Here is a 24960-nt window from a genome sequence, read left to right as displayed (position 1 = left end):
TTGAATATGCCTGTGCCTTTGGAGCCCATTTTATTACTGGACATTCACTCCTGTGGCCTCATTTAGGACTTCGGGTATAGTCCAATGCACACATCTTTAGCCAAGGCCAGAATCAAAAGCAGTCAGTTTAGGGTTATTCCAGAGTTATTCTAATACATATTCCTTATGTATTTACATGTATATTTGTACATAGTATATTTTATATATACATGATCACACATAATTTTGACTTATTTTTCTCCTAGTTTTAGAGGAAAATGCACATCATTTTAGTTAAAATGTGAAGGTTCTACTATCACCACCACCACCACCACCACCATCACCACCATCACCACCACCACCACCACCACCACCATCACCATCACCACCAGTACCATCACCACCATCACCACCACCACCACCGCCACCACCACCACTACCACCACCATCACCACCACCACCATTTACTTGTTCAAGCGAGCTTTTATAGTAAGGACCATTTTATGAAACTTAAATTTGTCCATTTATACAAATGTTTTCTGAAAGATACTGTTTTAGAAAGTAATACAGTTTGCTTCTCTGTGTAGGAAGACATGGTATGAATCATGCATGGCTAAAGGGTTGGGGGGTGGGCAGTGATTCCGCCCTAAACACAAAAAAGCAGGTTCAAGAAGAAAAGAAGTGTGACCTCTAATTTTTATTTGAAAGTAAATGAAAAATAACCTGCTGTGGAAAGAAAAGAAAAGAAAAGGAAAAGGGTCATGGAAAGAGAATAACAAAGAGCAAGATGCCAGAGTTAAGGCTCTAAGGGGGACTGTTTTTAGATGGGAGGGAAATGACACTTATCCACCTTGTAAATGGTATCTGAAGAGCAGGGCATGCACCCTGAGACCAGAGTCAAAGCCAGTTGTTTATTTTTGTTAACTCCTAGGTAATCCTAGGTAACAAAGAGTTATTGTGTGAATTTCATAAGCCCTCAGGTCCTGAGGGCTGGGTGGTTCAGGGGTTAAAAGCACCTCATCTGCCCCCCTTCCCCAAGCTGGGCCTTAGCCTGGGTTAGGTCACAGATTGCAGAGGGTTTAGGGGGTTGGACTCAACGGTTTCTAGTCCTTGCATGCTGGCTGGGTGGGGAGAGCTCTCCTGTTGCTGGGGGCATCTGGGGCCTGCATGGGGCTGTGGGAACGGAGCCACTTTTGGAGGGAAGGGAAAGAAGGCAGTTGAGCAGTTGAGAGGAGGGTGGAGTTGAGAGGCCAAGGGCTGCTGGCCAGGGAAACATAGTTCTCTGTCTTCAGCCTGGTCTTCCTGAGGGCTGGGAGTTTGATTTGACTGGTAGGAAAGTCTGAGCTTGATAGGGAACTCCTGTCCTCTCCCACCTTCCCACAAAGGGAGGGTACATAGTTTACTGGTGCCCCTGCCGGCAGGACCAGTTTAGGAGTGACCAGAACAAGGTATGTGGAAATGGGTTGTGGGGGTCCAGAAAGCTCTAGAACAAATCTGATGCCCATTCCACTTGGTGGCATTAACCTGCTGCCCCCGGCTTCTAGAGCTCATAGCACTTCCCTTCGGCCGCCCTGCTGTGTGCCAGTCACCCCTGCTCTTTCACTACAGCCTCCTTTTGGCCTGGGTTAAGGCCTGGACTGGGACCTTCCTCTGGAAGCCGTGCAGGGTGTGTAATGTGGTTAGTCATTACCCTCAGTAATTAATCACCCCTGGTAGTAATGAAAATTCACATTCATGTTGGACCTGATAGTTTACAGAGGGCTTTTATATACTTCTGTCATTTGAACCTCCCAACAATTCTTTATAGGTACTGTTTTTATGCTCATTTTACAGATAGGAATTCTAAGACTCAGAGAAATCAAATGACTATCCCAGAGTTACAAGCTGGTGAATAATAGAGCTAGGGCTCCAGTCTCAGGCCTCCTTGTTCTTCTGAATCTTGAGCCTTAGATCACATGACTTTTTCACATTGGTGACATACTAGAAATGGGGGTCATTCCTTCCTATAAAGTAAAATGAAATAAGATAAAAGTCAGTAGGTGGGCTAATAGCTGATTTTAACCCTTTTGGTGCCTCAAGTTCCTATGCTTAGGGGCCAGGTGTCAGTTTATTGCTCTAAATCAAAACAATCCCTGTAAATGCCCAATGAGGCTCTCAAATTGAGAAGTTGATTTTCATCAGAGTAAATGAAGAATATTATTATATTTTACACATCAATAAATCAATGTAGCCCTAATTTTGCCACACAGGAAATCAATTCTGGTCTTTCTAAATCATCAAAGATGTTATGAACAAAGTAATTTCACAAATTATGGCAAGTAACACATTTATTGATGACTGCAGTTTAGGAATTTAGAATCTGTGAGCACTGTAATATAATATGGTACACCGGCACGAGCTGAGTGAAATACAGATTATATGGTGAAATTGTAATGCATCATTTGCTATTAGTGGACTGGTAATAATTACCAGTTTCAAAGCAGCTCTCTCCATGTAATCTTTAGTCTCAATCGTAACAGCCCTTCTCATTGACATTATGATTACACTAGCTGCCCTCATGATCTAGAATATCTAGTTGATGGGAATACTAAAATGCGATAGTGAAAACTGTATGTTGTATGCTCATTATAAGATAAAATGCCATTTTCTCTGACCTGATGTATGAGAGAGAGGGAGGATAACATCACAGTGTTAACATACTGTAGCATGATCACATAACTAGCTCTGAAAAAAAGTTTAGGACGCTCAGGGCAGCAAAATAAAATGGACTTTTCTCATTTAAGCCTTTTTGAAAGGATACAAATGAGATCCTTGATGTAGTGCTGTATGCCACAGATTTTGGCATTTATCAATGACTACATTCATGGCACATGTGAAACCAGCACCACTAATTATGAGTCCAGTCCTGGATTTCTATCGATTTTTTTATAAGGTAAAATATAATTTTAAGGCATTTGGAGTGATGAACGTGTTAAGGACTTGCATTATCAGACAAATCTTTTTACTTGCCCAACTCAGATTGTCGGGCTACATGGGTATGATAGTCATGCAGAGACCTAGGGAGGACAAGGAGGAAGCCACAGAGGATCATGTAGTTGGAACCAGATAATTTTTTTTCCAGCCTATTTGGGACCCAAGTCATTGTTCAACAACAACAAAAAATTTATGAAAATGCTGTCAATGAAGCTTTTTATTTCCCTTTGAAGAGAGGAGGCAAACAAAAATAGGCAGATAATGTGATACTAATGTCAGCGTTTTCTTTCAAAATCTTTCTGCCTTTTTTCCCCCTTCCACATTAGACAAATGTTTGAAATCTAATTTTGGTATCTTACCATCTAATCTTGTTTAAGAGATTTACCCAGGAGTGGGATATATTGAGTGGGATTATAAATGCATTGTAAAGTAAATTACAAGGTCAGGGCAGGAGTCCATTATTGAGACAAGTGCTTGAGCAAGGCTGGCTTGTTTTGGAATACCAGTGTTTGGGGGCTCCTGAGAAGACCCTGCCAGCTTTTCTTTCTGACTTGCTAAATGGAGGCATCATATAATTGATTAATTCCTCATTCTCACTATTAACCTCCCTGGTAGATTTTTATTTTTTTTTCCCTTCTTAGAAAGTTAACTGACAAATACTAGCTGTGGCCTTAAGGAACTCTCGTAGCCTTTCTTTTAAAAGAAGGAGAAAAGTTTGTTATTTCTCAGTTGTATTTTAAGGTTTTTTTCAGAATCCATGGGAAGTTTTCTGTTTTTCTCATCCTTGTCCTTTGGCTACCATTACTTCTGCCCTTTTTAATGTTGTACTTGACTAGTAAACTGTTGGTTAGTTATTCCATATATATATATATTTAATTTAGCTATCTCCCCATATATATTTAATTTAGCCATCTCCCCAAATGAAAGATTTTGTGAAGTCAAGCTGGCCCTTCTTTGCCAAAGTGGCATTTACCACTCTTGGGTTCTTTTCAGCAAGGGAAATAATGTGACTTAAGCAGGGCCCCTCTCCAGACGGCTTGGCTACTGGCCAGAGTTGACTAGCTGAACTGTATCTTTCTGTTTCTTTCTCAACTGGAGCTGAGTCTCAGCCGAGGGCGCAGGATGTTGTATAATTTGGTTCACGTTGTTAGCCTCTCAAAATAATGAGGAGGAGGATAGTGTAGCATTTCTCAGCCTGCTGCCTGTCATGGTGCTGGCTGCTTTAACTGTTCCTTAAACTAGGATGCTGTGTCTGCTTAAGTCGGCACCAGCCACTCCTCCTAACTTTTCCAGACTTGCATTTGTCTGACTGGGGGACAACTCCTAAAGATTGGATACAGCCTATCCATTAGATCTGAATGAAGTTTTTCTTTCAGATTTTTAAACATTATTTGAGATAAAAATGGGCGTTACCATGGGGTGTTGTGGAACCAAAATTGGGACTCACTGATCCTCCCACAGTCTGGGATGTGAGAATGTTGCTAGTCTTTTTTCCATGGAAGTATTTTATGAGTACCCTCTCATTTTAACAATATCAACAATTAGTGTGTTTCAGACTAAGACTGAAAGCATCTCTAGGGCCATATAACATTGTAGTGAGTTGACCTTCTCCCCTTTTTTTGAATCTCTATGAAATGTTTGCCTATTTAGAAAGTTCACCTGCCACCCAGGGGGGAATAGAAAGCTGGGATTTAGGAAGCCAAAAAGTTTCCTTGGGTCACCTTGTCCAAGTTTCTCACTTAACAAAGAGGAAACAGAGGCACATGGAGATGAGATGGCTTGCCCCAAACTACAGCTGATGGGACTGGAAAGTTTAGAAGACATTTGTTTAGGTGCCTAGAATGTAGGGACCTTCATTCTCAAGCCAGAACTGGCCAGGATTTTTCTGCTTTGGGGACTGGATATCAAATTCCTAGAACTGAGTTTAATGGCAGGAAGACTGATTGGACCAATATTTACTGGGTACCCATGCTCAGACGTGCCAGGCACAGGAGTAGGTCAGTGAGGGTTTAGGCCTTGGGGTTGAGGGGTGGGGGCAGGGAAGGCTGGAGGTGGAACATAAATAAGCAATTGCTGATGCCCGCCTCAGTGATTAAACATTGATGTTGGTGTTGTATTATTTTGCAGGTAAAGATGAGCCCAGCAGCTACACATGTACAACTTGCAAACAGCCATTCACCAGTGCATGGTTTCTCTTGCAACACGCACAGAACACTCATGGATTAAGAATCTACTTAGAAAGCGAACACGGAAGTCCCCTGACCCCGCGGGTTGGTATCCCTTCAGGACTAGGTGCAGAATGTCCTTCCCAGCCACCTCTCCATGGGATTCATATTGCAGACAATAACCCCTTTAACCTGCTAAGAATACCAGGATCAGTATCGAGAGAGGCTTCCGGCCTGGCAGAAGGGCGCTTTCCACCCACTCCCCCCCTGTTTAGTCCACCACCGAGACATCACTTGGACCCCCACCGCATAGAGCGCCTGGGGGCGGAAGAGATGGCCCTGGCCACCCATCACCCGAGTGCCTTTGACAGGGTGCTGCGGTTGAATCCAATGGCTATGGAGCCTCCCGCCATGGATTTCTCTAGGAGACTTAGAGAGCTGGCAGGGAACACGTCTAGCCCACCGCTGTCCCCAGGCCGGCCCAGCCCTATGCAAAGGTTACTGCAACCATTCCAGCCAGGTAGCAAGCCGCCCTTCCTGGCGACGCCCCCCCTCCCTCCTCTGCAATCCGCCCCTCCTCCCTCCCAGCCCCCGGTCAAGTCCAAGTCATGCGAGTTCTGCGGCAAGACGTTCAAATTTCAGAGCAACCTGGTGGTGCACCGGCGCAGCCACACGGGCGAGAAGCCCTACAAGTGCAACCTGTGCGACCACGCGTGCACCCAGGCCAGCAAGCTGAAGCGTCACATGAAGACGCACATGCACAAATCATCCCCCATGACGGTCAAGTCCGACGACGGTCTCTCTACCGCCAGCTCCCCGGAACCCGGCACCAGCGACCTGGTGGGCAGCGCCAGCAGCGCGCTCAAGTCCGTGGTGGCCAAGTTCAAGAGCGAGAACGACCCCAACCTGATCCCGGAGAACGGGGATGAGGAGGAAGAGGAGGACGACGAGGAAGAGGAAGAAGAGGAGGAAGAGGAGGAGGAGGAGCTGACGGAGAGCGAGAGGGTGGACTACGGCTTCGGGCTGAGCCTGGAGGCGGCGCGCCACCACGAGAACAGCTCGCGGGGCGCGGTGGTGGGCGTGGGCGACGAGAGCCGCGCCCTGCCCGACGTCATGCAGGGCATGGTGCTCAGCTCCATGCAGCACTTCAGCGAGGCCTTCCACCAGGTCCTGGGCGAGAAGCATAAGCGCGGCCACCTGGCCGAGGCCGAGGGCCACAGGGACACTTGCGACGAAGACTCGGTGGCCGGCGAGTCGGACCGCATAGACGATGGCACTGTTAACGGCCGTGGCTGCTCCCCGGGCGAGTCGGCCTCGGGGGGCCTGTCCAAAAAGCTGCTGCTGGGCAGCCCCAGCTCGCTGAGCCCCTTCTCTAAGCGCATCAAGCTCGAGAAGGAGTTCGACCTGCCCCCGGCAGCGATGCCCAACACGGAGAACGTGTACTCGCAGTGGCTCGCCGGCTACGCGGCCTCCAGGCAGCTCAAAGATCCCTTCCTTAGCTTCGGAGACTCCAGACAATCGCCTTTTGCCTCCTCGTCGGAGCACTCCTCGGAGAACGGGAGCTTGCGCTTCTCCACACCGCCCGGGGAGCTGGACGGAGGGATCTCGGGGCGCAGCGGCACGGGAAGTGGAGGGAGCACGCCCCATATTAGTGGTCCGGGCCCGGGCAGGCCCAGCTCAAAAGAGGGCAGACGCAGCGACACTTGTGAGTACTGTGGGAAAGTCTTCAAGAACTGTAGCAATCTCACTGTCCACAGGAGAAGCCACACGGGCGAAAGGCCTTATAAATGCGAGCTGTGCAACTATGCCTGTGCCCAGAGTAGCAAGCTCACCAGGCACATGAAAACGCATGGCCAGGTGGGGAAGGACGTTTACAAATGTGAAATTTGTAAGATGCCTTTTAGCGTGTACAGTACCCTGGAGAAACACATGAAAAAATGGCACAGTGATCGAGTGTTGAATAATGATATAAAAACTGAATAGAGGTATATTAATACCCCTCCCTCACTCCCACCTGACACCCCCTTTTTCACCACTCCCCTTCCCCATCGCCCTCCAGCCCCACTCCCTGTAGGATTTTTTTCTAGTCCCATGTGATTTAAACAAACAAACAAACAAACAGAAGTAATGAAGCTAAGAATATGAGAGTGCTTGTCACCAGCACACCTGTTTTTTTTTTCTTTTTCTTTTTCTTTTTTCTTTTTCCTTTTTTTTTTTCCTTTATGTTCTCACCGTTTGAATGCATGATCTGTATGGGGCAATACTATTGCATTTTACGCAAACTTTGAGCCTTTCTCTTGTGCAATAATTTACATGTTGTGTATGTTTTTTTTTAAACTTAGACAGCATGTATGGTATGTTATGGCTATTTTAAATTGTCCCTAATTCGTTGCTGAGCAAACATGTTGCTGTTTCCAGTTCCGTTCTGAGAGAAAAAGAGAGAGAGAGAAAAAGACCATGCTGCATACATTCTGTAATACATATCATGTACAGTTTTATTTTATAACGTGAGGAGGAAAAACAGTCTTTGGATTAACCCTCTATAGACAGAAGAGATAGCACGGAAAAAAAATCTCTATGAGCTAAATGTCTGTCTCTAAAGGGTTAAATGTATCAATTGGAGAGGAAGAAGAAAAGGCCTTGAATTGACAAACTAACAGAAAAACAGAACAAGTTTATTCTATCATTTGGTTTTAAAATATGAGTGCCTTGGATCTATTAAAACCACATTGATGGTTCTTTCTACTTGTTATAAACTTGTAGCTTAATTCAGCATTGGGTGAGGTAATAAACCTTAGGAACTAGCATATAATTCTATATTGTATTTCTCACAACAATGGCTACCTAAAAATATGACCCATTATGTCCTAGTTAATCATCATTTTTCCTTTAGTTTAATTTTATAAACAAAACTGATTATACCAGTATAAAAGCTACTTTGCTCCTGGTGAGAGCTTAAAAGAAATGGGCTGTTTTGCCCAAAGTTTTATTTTTTTTAAACAGTGATTAAATTGAATGTGTAATGTGCAAAAGCCCTGGAACGCAATTAAATACACTAGTAAGGAGTTCATTTTATGAAGATATTTGCTTTAATAATGTCTCTTTAAAAATTCTGGCACCAAAAGAAATAGATCCAGATCTACTTGGTTGTCAAGTGGACAATCAAATGATAAACTTTAAGACCTTGGATACCATATTGAAAGGAAGAGGCTGACAATAAGGTTTGACAGAGGGGAACAGAAGAAAATAATATGATTTATTAGCACAACGTGGTACTATTTGCCATTTAAAACTAGAACAGGTATATAAGCTAATATTGATACAATGATGATTAACTATGAATTCTTAAGACTTGCGTTTAAATGTGACATTCTTAAAAAAAGAAGAGAAAGAATTTTAAGAGTAGCAGTATATATGTCTGTGCTCCCTAAAAGTTGTACTTCATTTCTTTTCCATACACTGTGTGCTATTTGTGTTAACATGGAAGAGGATTCATTGTTTTTGTTTTTATTTTTTTAATTTTTTCTTTTTTATTAAGCTAGCATCTGCCCCAGTTGGTGTTCAAATAGCACTTGACTCTGCCTGTGATATCTGTATCTTTTCTCTAATCAGAGATACAGAGGTTGAGTATAAAATAAACCTGCTCAGATAGGACAATTAAGTGCACTGTACAATTTTCCCAGTTTACAGGTCTATACTTAAGGGAAAAGTTGCAAGAATGCTGAAAAAAAAATTGAACACAATCTCATTGAGGAGCATTTTTTAAAAACTAAAAAAAAAAAAAACTTTGCCAGCCATTTACTTGACTATTGAGCTTACTTACTTGGACGCAACATTGCAAGCGCTGTGAATGGAAACAGAATACACTTAACATAGAAATGAATGATTGCTTTCGCTTCTACAGTGCAAGGATTTTTTTGTACAAAACTTTTTTAAATATAAATGTTAAGAAAAAATTTTTTAAAAAAACACTTCATTATGTTTAGGGGGGAACTGCATTTTAGGGTTCCATTGTCTTGGTGGTGTTACAAGACTTGTTATCCATTTAAAAATGGTAGTGGAAATTCTATGCCTTGGATACACACCGCTCTTCAGGTTGTAAAAAAAAAAAACATACATTGGGGAAAGGTTTAAGATTATATAGTACTTAAATATAGGAAAATGCACACTCATGTTGATTCCTATGCTAAAATACATTTATGGTCTTTTTTCTGTATTTCTAGAATGGTATTTGAATTAAATGTTCATCTAGTGTTAGGCACTATAGTATTTATATTGAAGCTTGTATTTTTAACTGTTGCTTGTTCTCTTAAAAGGTATCAATGTACCTTTTTCGGTAGTGGAAAAAAAAAAAAGACAGGCTGCCACAGTATATTTTTTTAATTTGGCAGGATAATATACTGCAAATTATTTGTATGCTTCAAAAAAAAGAGAGAAACAAAAACGTGTGACATTACAGATGAGAAGCCATATAATGGCGGTTTGGGGGAGCCTGCTAGAATGTCACATGGATGGCTGTCATAGGGGTTGTACATATCCTTTTTTGTTCCTTTTTCCTGCTGCCATACTGTATGCAGTACTGCAAGCTAATAACGTTGGTTTGTTATGTAGTGTGCTTTTTGTCCCTTTCCTTCTATCACCCTACATTCCAGCATCTTACCTTCATATGCAGTAAAAGAAAGAAAGAAAAAAAAAAAGGAAAAAAAAAAAAACCAATGTTTTGCAGTTTTTTTCATTGCCAAAAACTAAATGGTGCTTTATATTTAGATTGGAAAGAATTTCATATGCAAAGCATATTAAAGAGAAAGCCCGCTTTAGTCAATACTTTTTTGTAAATGGCAATGCAGAATATTTTGTTATTGGCCTTTTCTATTCCTGTAATGAAAGCTGTTTGTCGTAACTTGAAATTTTATCTTTTACTATGGGAGTCACTATTTATTATTGCTTATGTGCCCTGTTCAAAACAGAGGCACTTAATTTGATCTTTTATTTTTCTTTGTTTTTATTTTTTTTTTATTTAGATGACCAAAGGTCATTACAACCTGGCTTTTTATTGTATTTGTTTCTGGTCTTTGTTAAGTTCTATTGGAAAAACCACTGTCTGTGTTTTTTTGGCAGTTGTCTGCATTAACCTGTTCATACACCCATTTTGTCCCTTTATTGAAAAAAATAAAAAAAATTAAAGTACACATTGTAAGCTTCTTGTGTCCTCATTTGACACACTCTGTAAATTACTTTCAAGAAAATAACAGGTTTTAAGAGAAGGCCAGTCAGTCTTTTTCAGGATTATTTCTATGGGCATTCTGATGCGTGTATTATACCCTAAAGGAACATAAAGTACTTACTATATTAAAATAGACATATCTCAAACCCTGGACATAGTTTTAAGGCTTTACAGTTCTAGAATAGTTTTAAGAAATGGAAGGTGTTTTCAGTCTGATGTTAAAAACTTACTCCATCTCTTAGCAGAAATCCATTCAAATATAAGTGAAAAAACTTGCTGGTAATAGCATCTTAAACTTTTATTTCCTTTAAATTTTTTGCTGTTCTTGTTGTCTAAAAGTTCTTTTCTATTCTCCCATCCTTGCTTTATCTTAGAACATAATGTAAAATATATATATATTTTTTAAATCAGCTCTTTGGTTTCCATGTAAGAGTCTTTTCTTGTAACAAAATAACCCCACTTTTCAAATCTAAAAATCTGGAAACAAAGGCATCAGGTTTTGTTTTTTGGTTTTTGTTTCTTTTAAAAGGGGAGAAAAAAAGAGAGAGAGAGAGAAAAGAAAAGAAAGCAGCCACTAGGGGTTTAGTCAGACATAGTGAAATCTTTGGAATCAGCCACTGATTTCCTGAGATGAGTAGTGGTTTGCCTTGTGGTTCTGAGATCCCAGGAACCCTAGATGCTACAGATTACTTTAGGTGTTTTGATAGGGTCTTCCTGGATGACAGCAAATAAGGGTGGGAATACCCTTCAGTTATCTTCTGACCAGCCAGTTAGGTCTATTTTAAAAATCCTTCCTTAGAAATCTGTGTTGTCGATTTTACAAATACTGCATGTTGCAGCATCTATTTGCTTTACTAAACACATACCTCTGTGATATCGTCTCCCTGTTCCCAGTGTAGATGAACGAATACGACATTGTTCTTATTTTTGTAAAAAACCAAAACAAAAGCCATTCTGTTGTCTTCTTGTGGTAGCATTTTTTGTTGCTCAGTTCTTATGCCCTAGTGCCTGTGAGGTGGCCTTTTCATGTCATGCCTTTTATCTGAGGCAAGAATAGTTTTATCTTTCTAAAGTGTAGAGAAAGTCAATGTTTTCTGAAAAGCCAGTTTGGGTGGGAAGGAGAGAGTGGGGCTAGAGGAATCCACTGCGAAAGGATGTTGGAGAACATTACACAGGAGTTGGGGTGGGGCTGGCGTGCGGTACCTTGAGAACTTGATGTTTGTCACTGAACTTAGAAAAGATATACTGTATGTGTTTTGGATTAGGTTTCTCCAAAACTGAACCCAAAATGCTGCTCAAGACAGATAGAAATAATTCCCCAGTGCCATGCCAGCTTTAGATGTGGTGACTTCAACTCCACCATATTAAATGTCCATAAAACCTCCGTGTGTCCCTATTACTCTTTTATTAGGAGCTATGAGTGCAACTGTGCAGGTTTTATATACAGTATTCATTTTAATTTCTCAGTATATGATGCTCTTAGCATAATTAGGTTTTGCATCCTGACAGACAGAATTAATGGTGGATATTGTATACTTGTCTGTTCAAATTTCTTAAATCAAATGGGGAATGGGGAGGAGTGCAAACATCTGGTGATAAATCACAGATTATGTTTGATTTACATGGTCCCAAAGTTAAACAAATTTATTGGGAGATGGGTTCTTCAGGTTACTCAGTCTCCTAACTTATTGAAATCTTCTGATAAAATATTATTTCTGAAGCTGATGAACAATAGAAGCATGAGAACCTAGCCAACATGAATATCACTTATAAATGACACTTTGTATCCAGAACTCTAAAATTTAAAACCTTAATATAAAATAACATACAAATTTCCAACAATAAGATGAATTCATGATCTATTTTTTTTAAATGAGGAACTACTAAGAACATTAATGTCTCTTAAAATCCTCAAGTAAGTTTTCGTAACAGGCTTGACGTGCTGATGGAATGTTTCCTACATACCTGAAGTCCTGATGCTTAAAATGTTCTTTTAAATCTTCATTTGAGAACAACTTAATAAACAGGAATACAGCAAATTCTATTTCTCACAGATTTTAAATCAGAAACTCTTCCAGTGCCTCTGTTACCTCCTTCCTGAACCCATTTGCTATCCTTTCTTTGTTTAGGACCTACAAAAGGGCTGGAACCAACACGTTACAAAGGTTACTAAGAAGTGAGGTGACCACAGTTCTTCATTTGCACTGGCCATGGCAGGAAGTGTGAAGTAGTTGAGTTTTTCCCAGGGCATTCTGTAGATATAGAACTGTTTATTTAAATACCGTTTTTGTATATGCAATAAGTACATATTGTATATATTCATAATGCTAGAAGTGAGAATTTGAAAGGAAGTGGAGGGAGGTGGCTTAGGTATAATTCCAATTGGAGAAATAAGGAAATGAGGTGGTTTATTCACAGACACAGTTTGCTGAAAAGTACTGGGATTATTTCGGGCCTTCCTGAAAAGGAGTTGAGAAGCCTCAGGCCCCATCCTCTCCTGCTTGTAGCCCTTTGCTCACAGGGACTGAGGGAGGAAATACAGTGTTTTCTTGTTTTAAGTCTGCTTCCCCCTCCGTACACACACGAACATGACTTCTTATGACTGTGTTGTAACTGTATGTTCCTCATTACGATTCTGTTACTCCATTGTCCCTGGGCCTGGTGTGTTCAGGAATGTACCCATCCCATTCTCTTTTTTTCAGACAACTTCCTGTGAAAAAAATTGTGGGAACTTTGCCGATATGAGGATGGGATTGGCAGAGTTCTCTCAACCTGCTTGGAAAAATGTTTCTTAAAAGACTGCTAACTTTTAAAAGGCATGAGCCATCTAGCAGATTTTCCTAGGTGTCTCCTAAAGCCCTGCATCTTTCCCAGTTGAGAATAAACAACCCATTGTTAGAGAAATGGACATCAGAACACATAGAGGGAATTGAGATGATGTGTATTTACTCTAGGGCTGCTATAGCTATGAACTGTGGACATGGGTTGTCGGGTCTGCACTTCTGCTTGCTGGCATCTCGTTATCCCATTAGCCTGCTGTTTCATTTACTACATACAGCACATGGGCAGTGACTCAGCCTTTAGAGGGATGGGACTGTTTCTCTCTCTCTCTCTTTCTCTCTCTCTATTTCCCAGTGTCATCTACAGTCATGGGATACCATTAATTCCTCCCTTCCAAATGGGAAAGAGACCAATCCAGTTCACACGGGTCATTGTACTTAAGAACCTAAACTTGGCTGAATACAGCTCGATGGTTGATCCAAATACTGTTTTTCCTTTCTGTAAAGTGGCAAAAACTATTTCAAGGGAGCACGTGTATCAGATCTTTCATAGGGATGGTAGAAGAGGCAAATTAAGCCATTTCCCCAAGTGTCCTCTAAAGCGGGAGCCCCTAAACCCTTAGGGGGCTGTGCTTTTTTAAATAGCTGTGAACGTGGTACATGCCCATGATACACTTTGTCTATTAGGGCTTTGAATATTGGTAGCAGGTTGGACGAAGGGGTTTGATTGGGTTTCAGCTAAAGGGGCCTCGACGACAGTGACTTAGCGCTGGACTGGGAATGGGATTCCCCAGAACCCACCTGGACACAGCATGCCCCTCAGCCCAGGTCTCCGCTGCTCTGCTCAGGGGTGGGATGCGTGAGAGCAGCTGAGCTCCAGACCCCGGGCCTCCTGCGGCGCCAAGTCAGGGGAGAGGAGGCCCCAGGCCCCTGCTTCGGGTCGCCATGGCAACGAGGCCTGGAATGCCACAGTGGTAGCCCTCTTCCTCGGCACATCCGGACTCCCAGTTCTGCTGCTTCAAGTCAATGTCCACAGCAAGGGAGGAACCCCGGAGGAAAATAACCACTCCCTTCTTCCCTTCACCATTGCCTTCCCCCTTCCAAAAAAGAAAAGAAAACTGCATGTTTGAAAGAAACTACAGGCAGTTTTTGGTGCAATTTGAGAGCAACTCTTTTGGGTTCTGGTTTTCTCTTCAGAGATTTGTTCGCCTCTTGTAAATCATTGGCTGCTTTGACGTTGAACTTGATGACATTTCATGTTTTCGTTGTGCTGCTTTTACATCAGTTTTAATTTTTTGTTTCTTTATAATTTTATTATTATTTTGAGAAGGTGTCCCCTTTCCCTCCTCCCTCTCCCGCTCTCCTCAACCAAAGGACTGTTTCTTACTAAGTTTTCTCAGTCATAAGGGCAAGTGTTTCCTTCCAGGTGTGTCCCGAGTTTATTAGGACTATCATACAATTGGGCAGGGGTGGGGGGACCTGGGTCCTCCTTGGGGGGACGGAAGGGAGGGAGGCGTGGGAAGACCACTCAGTGGTCAGAGATACTTGGGGAGGGGAGACTGAGTTTGAAATCATGCTTAAGATGCCAGTGGCTCGACCTGTGGTTGGTTTAAGTTCTAATTTTTAAAAGCTAGTTAGAGAACAGAAAATCATTGGGCCAAGTCACACCTGTATTTTTTTTTTCCCCCTCCTCTGTCTCCAACCTCTTTCTAGGTTCTTCACACACCCCCATTCGGCGTAGTACCCAGAGAGCTCAAGATGTGTGGCAGTTTTCGGATGGAAGCTCGAGAGCCCTTAAGTTCTGAGAAAATTTGAAGCCCCCAGGGGCGGGGTGGACGCGTGCCGCCCAGTCGACGTCAGCGTGGTCTGTCATCCTGCTAGTTTGTGATGTTTTCTGACAGTAGCCTCCAAGAAGCCGTTGTGCGAAGACAGAGTCCTGCAGAGTCCTTCCAGCCTGGACCTGCAGTGCCATTTTATTTATATTTTTTAATAAAAAGTAAAAACAAAAAAACAGACCCACATTGGAACAGTGAATCAGTCCCATAGAGAGGGCCCGTGGACCATCGCTGTCATGAGTGATGCCCTGGCCCTTCTGAAACCAGCCAACCTAATTACCCGTATTGTGGAAATGCGCATGAGTCCCCACCCCTTGTTTCTATACATTCTATGTTGTCTTTTAAAAAGTGTGCTTAACATTGACACAATAAATGTTGGAGCTTTAGGTGGTGTTTGCTTGTTCTTTAATTTTTAATGCTTATAAGACAATGCAGCTGCTTATGACTTTGTATTTCTGTACCCGTTTCCTACAGACACCCATCGGGTGGGTAGGAGGAACAGATTTGAGAAATGGGCAGGAGATGTAGGAGGGGAACTAGGTTACCACTTATCAGATGGCATAAATTTTCAAGGAGAATCAAAATGCAAAACTTAGGAATAAATCATAGCAATATCATAATTAATGTAGTAGTAGTGTTGCTGTTTATTAATGCTGAAGTGTGGTTTTCCTAACTGTCTGACTTATAATTTGCATACCATTAAATAATGCATAAAATGGCACGCCGAATCCTGTTTTTCAAATATATGCTTTTGGTGGCTACCATGCAGGATTTGAATTTGTCTTTTAATTTAGCTTAGGAAAGATAACGTCACTGGGTGAGCGGTAAATCCTAAAGAAGGTGATAAATGTCAGTAGTTGCTCATTAAATATTCTAATTTTAGGTTCCCAAACCTTCAGGAAATATATCTTAATGCAGAAAACAAACATAAAGCTTCTTTAGTACTTACATCAGGAAATTTGGGGCAGATTTTAGAGGGGTGAAATTATAGGAGGAAAGAGGTTCACATCAGAACAGACCATTGTAATCATAGTAATGCTCCATTCCTTAGAAATTAGTGCCACAAATAAGTTACATCTACAAACAGGTGGTAAAAATTCTTTCTGGCCCAGTTAATTTGCACAGAACTTTTCTCAGTTTGGTATTTTTTACTGCTTGGAGATCCAGAAGAGAATTAGAAACAATATAGCAAATTAAAATAGATTTGTCAATAATAGAGCTCAGACACCTGTGTGCTGTAGATTCACATACAGAGCATGCACCTAAGTGGGGAAAATCTTACCCATCCACCTTCTGGCTAGATTACCTAGCTTAGTGAAAAGATAGCTAAATAATTGGCATCTGAATTCTTTCCTGCTTATTCATAATAAATGATGACTCCCTACAGTAGTGAGCTACCTTATACTTTAATACAGTGCTGTCTCGTGCATTATTTCACCTGCTCTCTGGGACAGAGCTCACGAATTCCACTTTTTGGAGGTGGAGACCGAGGCTCGCCAACGTGAAGGGCTTGCCAGAGGCCACATCAGTAAGAGAGAAGGCAGGGAAGCCAGGTTTTCTGGTTTCTCGTTCAGAGCTAATTTCACCAAACTCTGTTTAACTGATCAAAGGGAGTGTCTTTTCCTGTGTTAGCACATAAGTCATAAATGTTCACAGACACACACGTGTGGCTTACACATACAGACCCAGGATGGCCTTTGGGAAAGGCATGCAGAGTTGCCTCTTCCTACCAGCAGATGTGTGCACCGAGAAAGGGAGGTTGCAGCCTCCTTGCCATCACCTTTCCCCCGTGGCTTTTTCGCGACAAATAACCCTGATTACACAAGTGGCAGGTTTGTGATTTCCTCTCTCCTAGTTGAGTGTGAGACTTCTAGACAAGAAGTTATTTCATAAAGAAACCCTCTCCCTGCCCCGTTCTCTACCTATGTGTTGCTGAAATATAACCATTAGGGTTTCTGTGATGGCATCCTCCCTAAATGTGCTAAACTCCTTGCTGATGCCTCAAAAGAGTGGCACCACTTCCAAAGGGAGGCCAGAATTGAAACAACAATCCTGGGTCTTGAGACAAGTTCAGCCTTTGTAACTGCATTTGGTGGTCACTACACTTTCATTTCTGGTCTGTGTATCTACCTCCACTTTTTATTTCTTCTCAGAGTCAGTTTGTAAATAAGTAGATATCTCTAAAAGTGGGATTTTTAAGGGGCAAGAGGATAATGGAAGTGGATAAAAGATATCTTTTTTTCCTCCCCACTTTGGAGAAGAACCCCCCCCAGAAAAAACAAACAAAACAAAAAGACTGTCTTTTCCCATGGCTTTTCAAGTTGAAAGACAACAAAAATTTATTTACAGAATTTATTAGGAAATGGTATTGCATTAGGTCTAGCCTTTTGCTTTCTTTTCTGTTTTCTTTCTTTCTTCCTTTCTTCCTTTCTCTCTCTCCCTTCCTTCCTTCCTTCTTTCCTTCCTTCCTTCTTTCTTTTTTCTTTTCTTTTCTTTCTTTCTTTCTTTCTTTCTTTCTTTCTTTCTTTCTTTCTTTCTTTCTTTCTTTCTTTCTTTCTTTCTTTCTTTCTTTCTTTCTTTCTTTCTTTCCTTCCTTCCCTCCCTCCCTCCCTCCCTCCCTCCCTCCCTCCCTCCCTCCCTCCCTCCCTCCCTCCCTCTCTCTTTCTTTCTTTCTTTCTTTCTTTCTTTCTTTCTTTCTTTCTTTCTTTCTTTCTTTCTTTCTTTCTTTCTTTCTTTCTTTCTTTCTTTCTTTCTCCCTCTCTCTCTCTTTCTTTCTTTCTCTCTCTCTTTCTTTCTTTCATTCTTTCAGACAGAATCTCGCTCTGTCATCCAGGCTGGAGTGTAGTGGCAAGGTCTCAGCTCACTGCAACCTCCCCCTACCGGTTCAAGGATTCCCCTGCCTCAACCTCCTGAGTAGCTGGGACTACAGGCACGTGACACTATTGCCCGGCTAATTTTTTTTGTATTTTTGTAGAGACCGGGTTTCACCGTGTTAACCAGGATGGTCTCCATCTCCTGACCTCGTGGTCTGCCCTCCTAGGCCTCCCAAAGTGCTGGGACAAGAGGCGTGAGCTACCTCACCTGGCCTAGGGCTAGACTTTTGAAACCCCATACAAGATTGATAATTTGGGAAGACATCTCTCAGTGTGATGAGTCAAGGTCATGGTTATCCATGAATGGCGGAAACAGGGAAGGGGCTCAACAATCTGCCTGGGGTCCTCACTGTGTCCTCTCTGCAGAGTGGAACTTCAGATTGCAGAGAGATAAATTGGTTGCCTGACATGAGCACAGATTAGAGGACAGAGTCCCAGCCACTCGGATGGAGGAGACCAAATACAGGGCATTGTTTTTACTTTCCCAAGCCTTTTGTGGTCTGTTCAGATTATTATTTTTATTATTTTTGAGACGGAGTCTCACTCTGTCGCCTAGGCTGGAGTACAATGGCACTATCTTGGCTCACTGCAACCTCCACCTCCCGGGTTCAAGCGATTCTCCTGCCTCAGCCTCCTGAGTAGCTGGGATTACAGGCTCGCACCACCTGGCTAATTTTTGTATTTTTAGTAGAGACGGGGTCTCACCATGTTGGTCCGGCTGGTCTCGAACTCCTGACCTCATGAGCCACCTGCCTTGGCCTCCCAAAGTGCTGGGATTACAGGTGTGAGCCACCATGCCCGGCCAGATTATTACACTATATAAAAAAGGTCTGTTAGACTTTGGGTCCATGATGGGAAAGAAAGATACTCAGAGCCCCTGCAGCACCCAGCATCCAGCCTGCTGAATATCAACCTGTTTGAGAAATAATTGTTTCAAAAACCAGTGATCATTTAAAGAAAACTCTTAGGCAAGGAGTGCAATCTTGGAATCTGCTGAGGTCTAACTGAGTGCCCCAAACCTTGGCAGCATATTTCCTGGGCACTTTTGCTTAGAGTTTCCAAGAGCATTCATATTAAAATCAAGACCTTCAAGTCGTCAGGAATATCTTTCAGGTTTTGTGTGCATTGACATGATTTTTTCTTTTTCTTTTTTTGATAGTGAGGTTAACATTGACGAAGATGGCTATTAATATTAACATAGTTTTTTTTAACCTAAGTGTCAATATTCCTATTTTTAAAAATTCTTATTTTATAAATCAGTGTCCCTGGACGTAGTAGTAGGATTAGAATGGAAGTATTCTGTAGGCTGTTGGTTCTTTTCTTACAGTATGCCACATAGCTTTGGCTCCTTTTTGAGTATAGTGTGAAGGAAGCAGATTTGAGGAATTTCGAGTCTGGTGGAAGTTCTGAAACAACCAGTGATGCAAGCACACCTTCCTTCTTCAAGAGTTCATCTTGAGTTCCTAACCAGCAGGGAAACAATATTATATTTCTTTCTTCTGACTGCCTAGGAGAGATGGTACTCTTCAGTTTGCATTCCCCTGGAGTTAAATTAAGTCATGGAACTTCTCACTTCCAGTAAAATCCAGAAGCAGTCATTGTCTGTCTTCCTATCTTAGTTTAGAGTATCTTATTACTAACCACATTGCCTTTCTTTTTGCTTTGTATTTTAAAAAATGCTCCCAGGAAGTACTTAAGGTTTATACAGTACTTTTACATGCATGATAGAATCAATTTTCCTTGTGATTCTATAAATTAGATAAGAAAAGAATAGAGTGAAGTTGCTAGTAATCACCCATTTTAGAGATCAGAATAATAAGGGCCCAAAGATGAAGTGAAGTACCTAAGATCACAGTGTGAAAAAAAAGGTCATAGCCAGGCTTGAAACCACACAGTTAGTGGCTGAGTCAGAATTGGAATCCAAGTCTCCCAGCTCTTGTGCAAAGGAATTCAAGTGGCAAATCTCTCCCTAGTGACCCGCTAAATTCAGAAATAGGAATAGCAGAAAAGTATGCATTTCAGAAGGATTTAAGAATGAACCCTAAAGCTTGTTTTGGTAGTGCCAGTACTAGTAGGGAACATGTCAGCCTGCCCCATATGGAATACGGGTTTCTACAATAGTATTCCTATGACCGAGAAGATTTAGGTCATAACCTGAATGGATTCTTCTTTAATTCACCCCTCCAATGGTAGAAATAAACCTGGGGACCAAGAATTGATGAGAGACAGCTTTTAAAGTTAAAAGGGCTGCTCATCAAACCAAATTCATCTCCAGTGGCTTAAGTGGATCTCATAATCTGTTCCATTCTCTAGACAAGATATGAGAGAAACACCCACTGAATTTGAATTTCAAGGCCACATCACATCCTGTTAGAGAATCCAAATAACCAATAGCATAACCTGTATCTTTTTTTTTTTTTTTTGAGATGGAGTCTCGCCCTGTCTCCCAGGCTGGAGTGCAGTGGTGTGATCTTGGCTCACCGCAACCTCTGCTTCCCGGGTTCGAGCGATTCTCCTGCCTCAGCTTACTGAGTAGCTGGAACTACAGGCACAAGCCATGATGCCCAGCTAATTTTTTTGTATTTTTAGTAGAAATGGGGTTTCATCTTGTTAGCCAGGTTGGTCTCAAACTCCTGACCTCAGGTGATTCACCCGTCTTGGCCTCCCAAAGTGCTGGGATTACAGGCATGAGCCACTGCACCTAGCCTCTGTGGCCATTTCTTTTCTTGCCAGTCACCCTTTGATTCACATTTATTTCTAATGGACATGGGTTGACTCCGAATGTCTTGGGGCCCGGTAGGGCAGCAGTTGCTGTGCACAGCAGCTGTTTAGAGCCTGCTCAGGCAAAGTGCTCCCTGAAATAGGAGCAAGACAGCGGGAAGCCTCACCGAGTAACAGCAAATCAAACATCCCTGTTGAGGATGGTCTGAGAGGAATAATTTGCCTGATTTTTCCCCCAGTGATAGTTCCCTGAATTTCCTTAGATGGTAATGCAAGCAGGCAACTCCCGCTGCCATTTCTGAACCTTCTGCTTCTCTCTCCCTGCTGATTTGTCCCTCTTCTAGAATACGTAGAAAGTCAATTGAGAGGTACGCAGAGATTAGCTTCCTTTGGGCTCTAAGATTTGCAGCATTGCTCACGCTTCTATTTCAGTGACTGATTTTACCTGTTGCTTCACCACACAAAGGGGAAAACCCAAAATGCAAATATTCCTCTTCAGAAACTCACCCAAATCTCAGAACTCAGGAACACAAGAGATTTTTCTTTAAAGCGGTCCCCTTTGTGTAGATTTGCCTGTATCCAGCATGCCTTATTTGTGGAACTCTTTTTATTTTTCAGCTTCTGTGAGAGCACATTTTATTTTCCCTCTGACACAGGCCTATGTGTCGTGGCAGGATGGGGTTGGGGTTCCTGTGGTTTTGGTCTGGACTGGTAAAGGTGCTGTTCTCTGAGCCCACAGCTCAGGGTTATGATCTTGGCTTTATCATTGCCATGCTGACCCACCTGGCATCCCCTCTCTCTGCATGTGACACATGTGACACATTCAAGGCCCGTTCCTCCTCTGAAAAAGGAAGGGCACAATCCTACCTCCTACTTCCCAACAGCACACAACAGTCACAGCAGTGGGAGACATTCATGTGTTCCGGGCTCTTGGGACTGGAGCATTGACATCCAGTCTTGATGGCCTTGGGGATGTGGGGTTGTGGTCCATGTCAAGGGTGGGCTTTCCTTTGCTTTTGACTAGTAAACCCATTTTTCTTTACAAGCTTATGTCACAGAAAAAAAGCAGCAAGCGATTTTTGTTTGAAAACTAAAGCTGTCATCATGCACACATTTTTTACACAGTTGCTTGTACAGTGCTCAGTGGCCATCTTATCACTTTGGCTGTACCTTAAGGTTGGGGTCCCTCTTCACCCCTTTTCCTGCTGGAGGGTAGCATTAGTGGACAACCCTCTCCCACAGGCCCATGGTATCTCACTGAGGCTGGCAAAGCACCAAACTTCTTCGGGTGCCTGGAGATCCAGGCCCAGATGTTTCTGAAATGTGATCTCTGACTGAGAACCTAACCCTTCTCGTCCTTGACTGGCAGACTGCTCAGGGCTTGCTAAAGAGGAAAATGTAGGTTAAAGTAGAAATAATCATATCAGCTAGTGTTTATTGAGAATTTACCACGTTCTAGGCACAGTGATAAGGGCTTTCTATGCATGTTCTTTCTTTCTTTCTTTTTTTCGAGATGGAGTTTTGCTCTTGTTGCCCAGGCTGGAGCCCAGTGGCACGATCTCGGCTCACTGCAACCTCCGACTCCCAGGTTCAAGCAATTCTCCTACCTCAGCCTCCAGAGTAGCTGGGATTATAGGCATGTGCCACCATGCCCAGCTAATTTTTATATTTTTAGTAGAGACATGGTTTCACCATGTTGGTTAGGCTGGTCTCAAACTCCTGACCTCAGGTGATCCACCACCTTGGCCTTCCAAAGAGCTGGGATTACAGGCATGAGCCACCGTGCCCAGCCTCCATGCATGTTCTTATTTCTTCTTCCTGATCATCGTGTGGGATAGGTACTATTATTATTTTCATTCTACTGAAGCTTAGAGAGACTAAATGACATGTCTAAGGTTTTGCAACTCGTACTACTACTACTACTACTGTCATATAACTCCAGAACACTCACTCCCAACCTCTACATATTGACTCCTAGTATCTACCTCATCCTGAAATTTTGTCACCACTTGTAATGCCAACGCTGAGTTTACCATCTTAAAAAAGTTAACAGTGCTAATTAAACTGATTAAGAAGTCTATTCAAAGTGGTTTTGCTTTGAGGGCTCCGGTTCTGCTGATTATGGAGCAAGGCTGGTGTCATTTCTTGCTGTGGTGCTTGCATTTCTGTCCATTTCTGGTGATGGGAGGACCAGTATGGTTTTGTGAGGCATATCTGAGGAATTCACTCCCCAGTCTTCTCCATCTGCAGTATGGCTCATTCATTTGTTCAATCAACAAATATTTATTAGATTCCTGCTATATGCAACCTGCTGAGTTAACTGCTGGGGAAGGGATGCAAAGAGGTAAAAGGCACAGTCATTTTGAATCAGAAATTGCTACTAGTGGAGAATTAAATTAATTAGAATCCTATTAAATAACTGGTCGCAGTTAAGCTGGAATGGTGAGAATAGTGAGCTTTAAAAAATGCTGATATAGAATTCACTTTGCCTGTGTAGCCAGCAGTCCCAGGCAAAGGACCTGAGTACTCTGGAATGAATGGGAATATTATTCTTTATACTTTATCAGTGGTACACGCACTTAAAACTTGTTTTTCAAATGTAGGGGTGAGTATACATTGGTGTTTCCTCACGTATTTGGCCCAGTCCTTCTTGTAAATAACAACACCAATGATTTAGAAAGAGGTTAGTAATAGGAACACAGTCTTTGTCCTGTGATTAAAGATAAAATAACTGTAACAGAGGATAAGTCCATGTATTTTAACCTTCTGAGCTGACCTCTAACTGATTACCTGCCACTAATTCATTCCAAATGGAACAAGACAAAGAAATCTTTACTTTTCCCGTTTGCGGTATTATCTTTCTCAGATCACCAGAATAAGCAAATATTTCCCCCCACCCTGCGGTGTGCAAGAGGCTCTAGGCACTGTGGGGAATTATAAATAGGTACAAGACCCAACCCCTGTCCTCAAAGGGATTACAGTTGGTCCTATGTGGGGGCTAAAATTATATGCATAAAAGCACATAACAATAGGAGAGGGCAATATGATTAATCCATAAGTGAGAGATGTCAACTGGAGGAATGTAGAGGAAGATAATTTCTCTGGGGCCCACAGAGATGTTAGGCTTTTAGTCATCAAAGACAGGCTAGGATTTAGATGATAGAGAGAAATGATGACAGCAAACCAGTTCAAGGCAGTACTGCAGTATTTGGAGGGCACTGACCAGACCAGTGTGGCAGGAAAATGTTTGTCTATGAAACTAGTGGAACATAAGGTGGGAAACAAATTTAGGGCCATGTTATGGAGTCACTTTGACAATAGGCCAAGGGGCTTATATTTTATCTTATAGTCAATAACATTTTCTTCAATCTTCTTTTTTTTTTTTTTTTTTGAGGCTGAGTTTCACTCTTGTTGCCCAGGCTAGAGTACAATGGCATGATCTTGGCTCACTGCAACCTCCGCCTCCCAGGTTCCAGCAATTCTCCTGCCTCAGCCTCCCGAGTAGCTGGAATTACAGGTGCCCGCCACCACACGCAGCTAATTTTTTGTATTTTTAGTAGAGACAGGGTTTCACCATGTTGGCCAGGCTGGTCTTGAATTCCTGACCTCAGGTAATCCACCCGCCTTGGTCTCCCAAAGTGCTGGGATTACAGGAGTGAGCCATCGCGTCTGACCTTTCTTAAACCTTATAGTCAGTTAACGGTTATTCAAAATCATGTCCATAGAAAAGTTTTGGAAGAGTGCAGCAGGGCATGAAATACATTGAAAGGGAATTCAAAACAAACCAAGAGACCGGTCGGAGGTTGATCCTGGAAGGTGTTGGCTGTTTCATTGAAGGATTCTGCTGTGCATGCAGTACTTGGGTTAAACTATGTAGTCATCCTTGACACATTCAAATAGACATTAACCCTATTGTTTGAAGCTGTATCTAAATTCCCCATTTGGGCTGGTCTAGACCCATCCCAGACTGTAGAAGCTTGAAAAAGTTCTTCCTTATGGATGAACACCACACCACACCACACCACAAACAGCCTAAAGATAAAGACCTTGAGGCCCAAACAGGTCAGTTAGTTCCTAGGGATTGACTGTTTTCACAACGCGAAGGACGACTTCGTGTCTCATTAAGCACTTAATGCTTTAGCATCATGTCTCAAAGCAAAATGATAAACCTAACTGAAGAAAGACTAGAACGCTACAAGAGTTTTGCAGATCGGAGAGGTACAACGACTTCTTTTTTAGGGGGAGATTTAAGAATTTTTTTCTTTTTGTAGACACAGGGTCTTGTTTTGTTGCCAGGTTAGTCTCAAACTCCTGGCTTCAAATGATCCTCCTGCCTTGGCCTCCCAAAGTGCTGGAATTACAGGCATGAGCTACCACCCAGCTGTGATTTAAGACTTTTTTGATTCTCCT

General features: G+C 42.3%; 1 protein-coding gene across 17 annotated transcripts in view; it reads left to right on the top strand.

Moving 5' to 3' along the window:
• Nucleotides 1-15342, top strand: part of LOC105465088 (BCL11 transcription factor A) — a 102332-nt gene extending 86990 nt beyond the window's left edge. For 4 of the 17 annotated variants that reach the window (XM_011713315.2, XM_011713312.2, XM_011713316.3 and 1 more), the window contains 2 exons: nucleotides 5080-7102; nucleotides 14835-15342. In XM_011713315.2, coding sequence (XP_011711617.1) covers nucleotides 5080-7100 — 2021 coding nt within the window. In that variant the 3' untranslated portion in view covers nucleotides 7101-7102; nucleotides 14835-15342. The remainder of the gene's footprint in view (nucleotides 1-5079; nucleotides 7103-14834) is intronic. The other 13 variants (XM_071076754.1, XM_011713319.2, XM_071076755.1 and 10 more) reach the window with 4 other exon arrangements.
• The last annotated feature ends 9618 nt before the right edge of the window (nucleotides 15343-24960 follow it).

Source organism: Macaca nemestrina, chromosome 13 (assembly GCF_043159975.1).
Source record: "Macaca nemestrina isolate mMacNem1 chromosome 13, mMacNem.hap1, whole genome shotgun sequence".
Lineage (NCBI taxonomy): Eukaryota > Metazoa > Chordata > Mammalia > Primates > Cercopithecidae > Macaca > Macaca nemestrina.
This window is presented reverse-complemented; position numbering and strand designations above follow the sequence as displayed.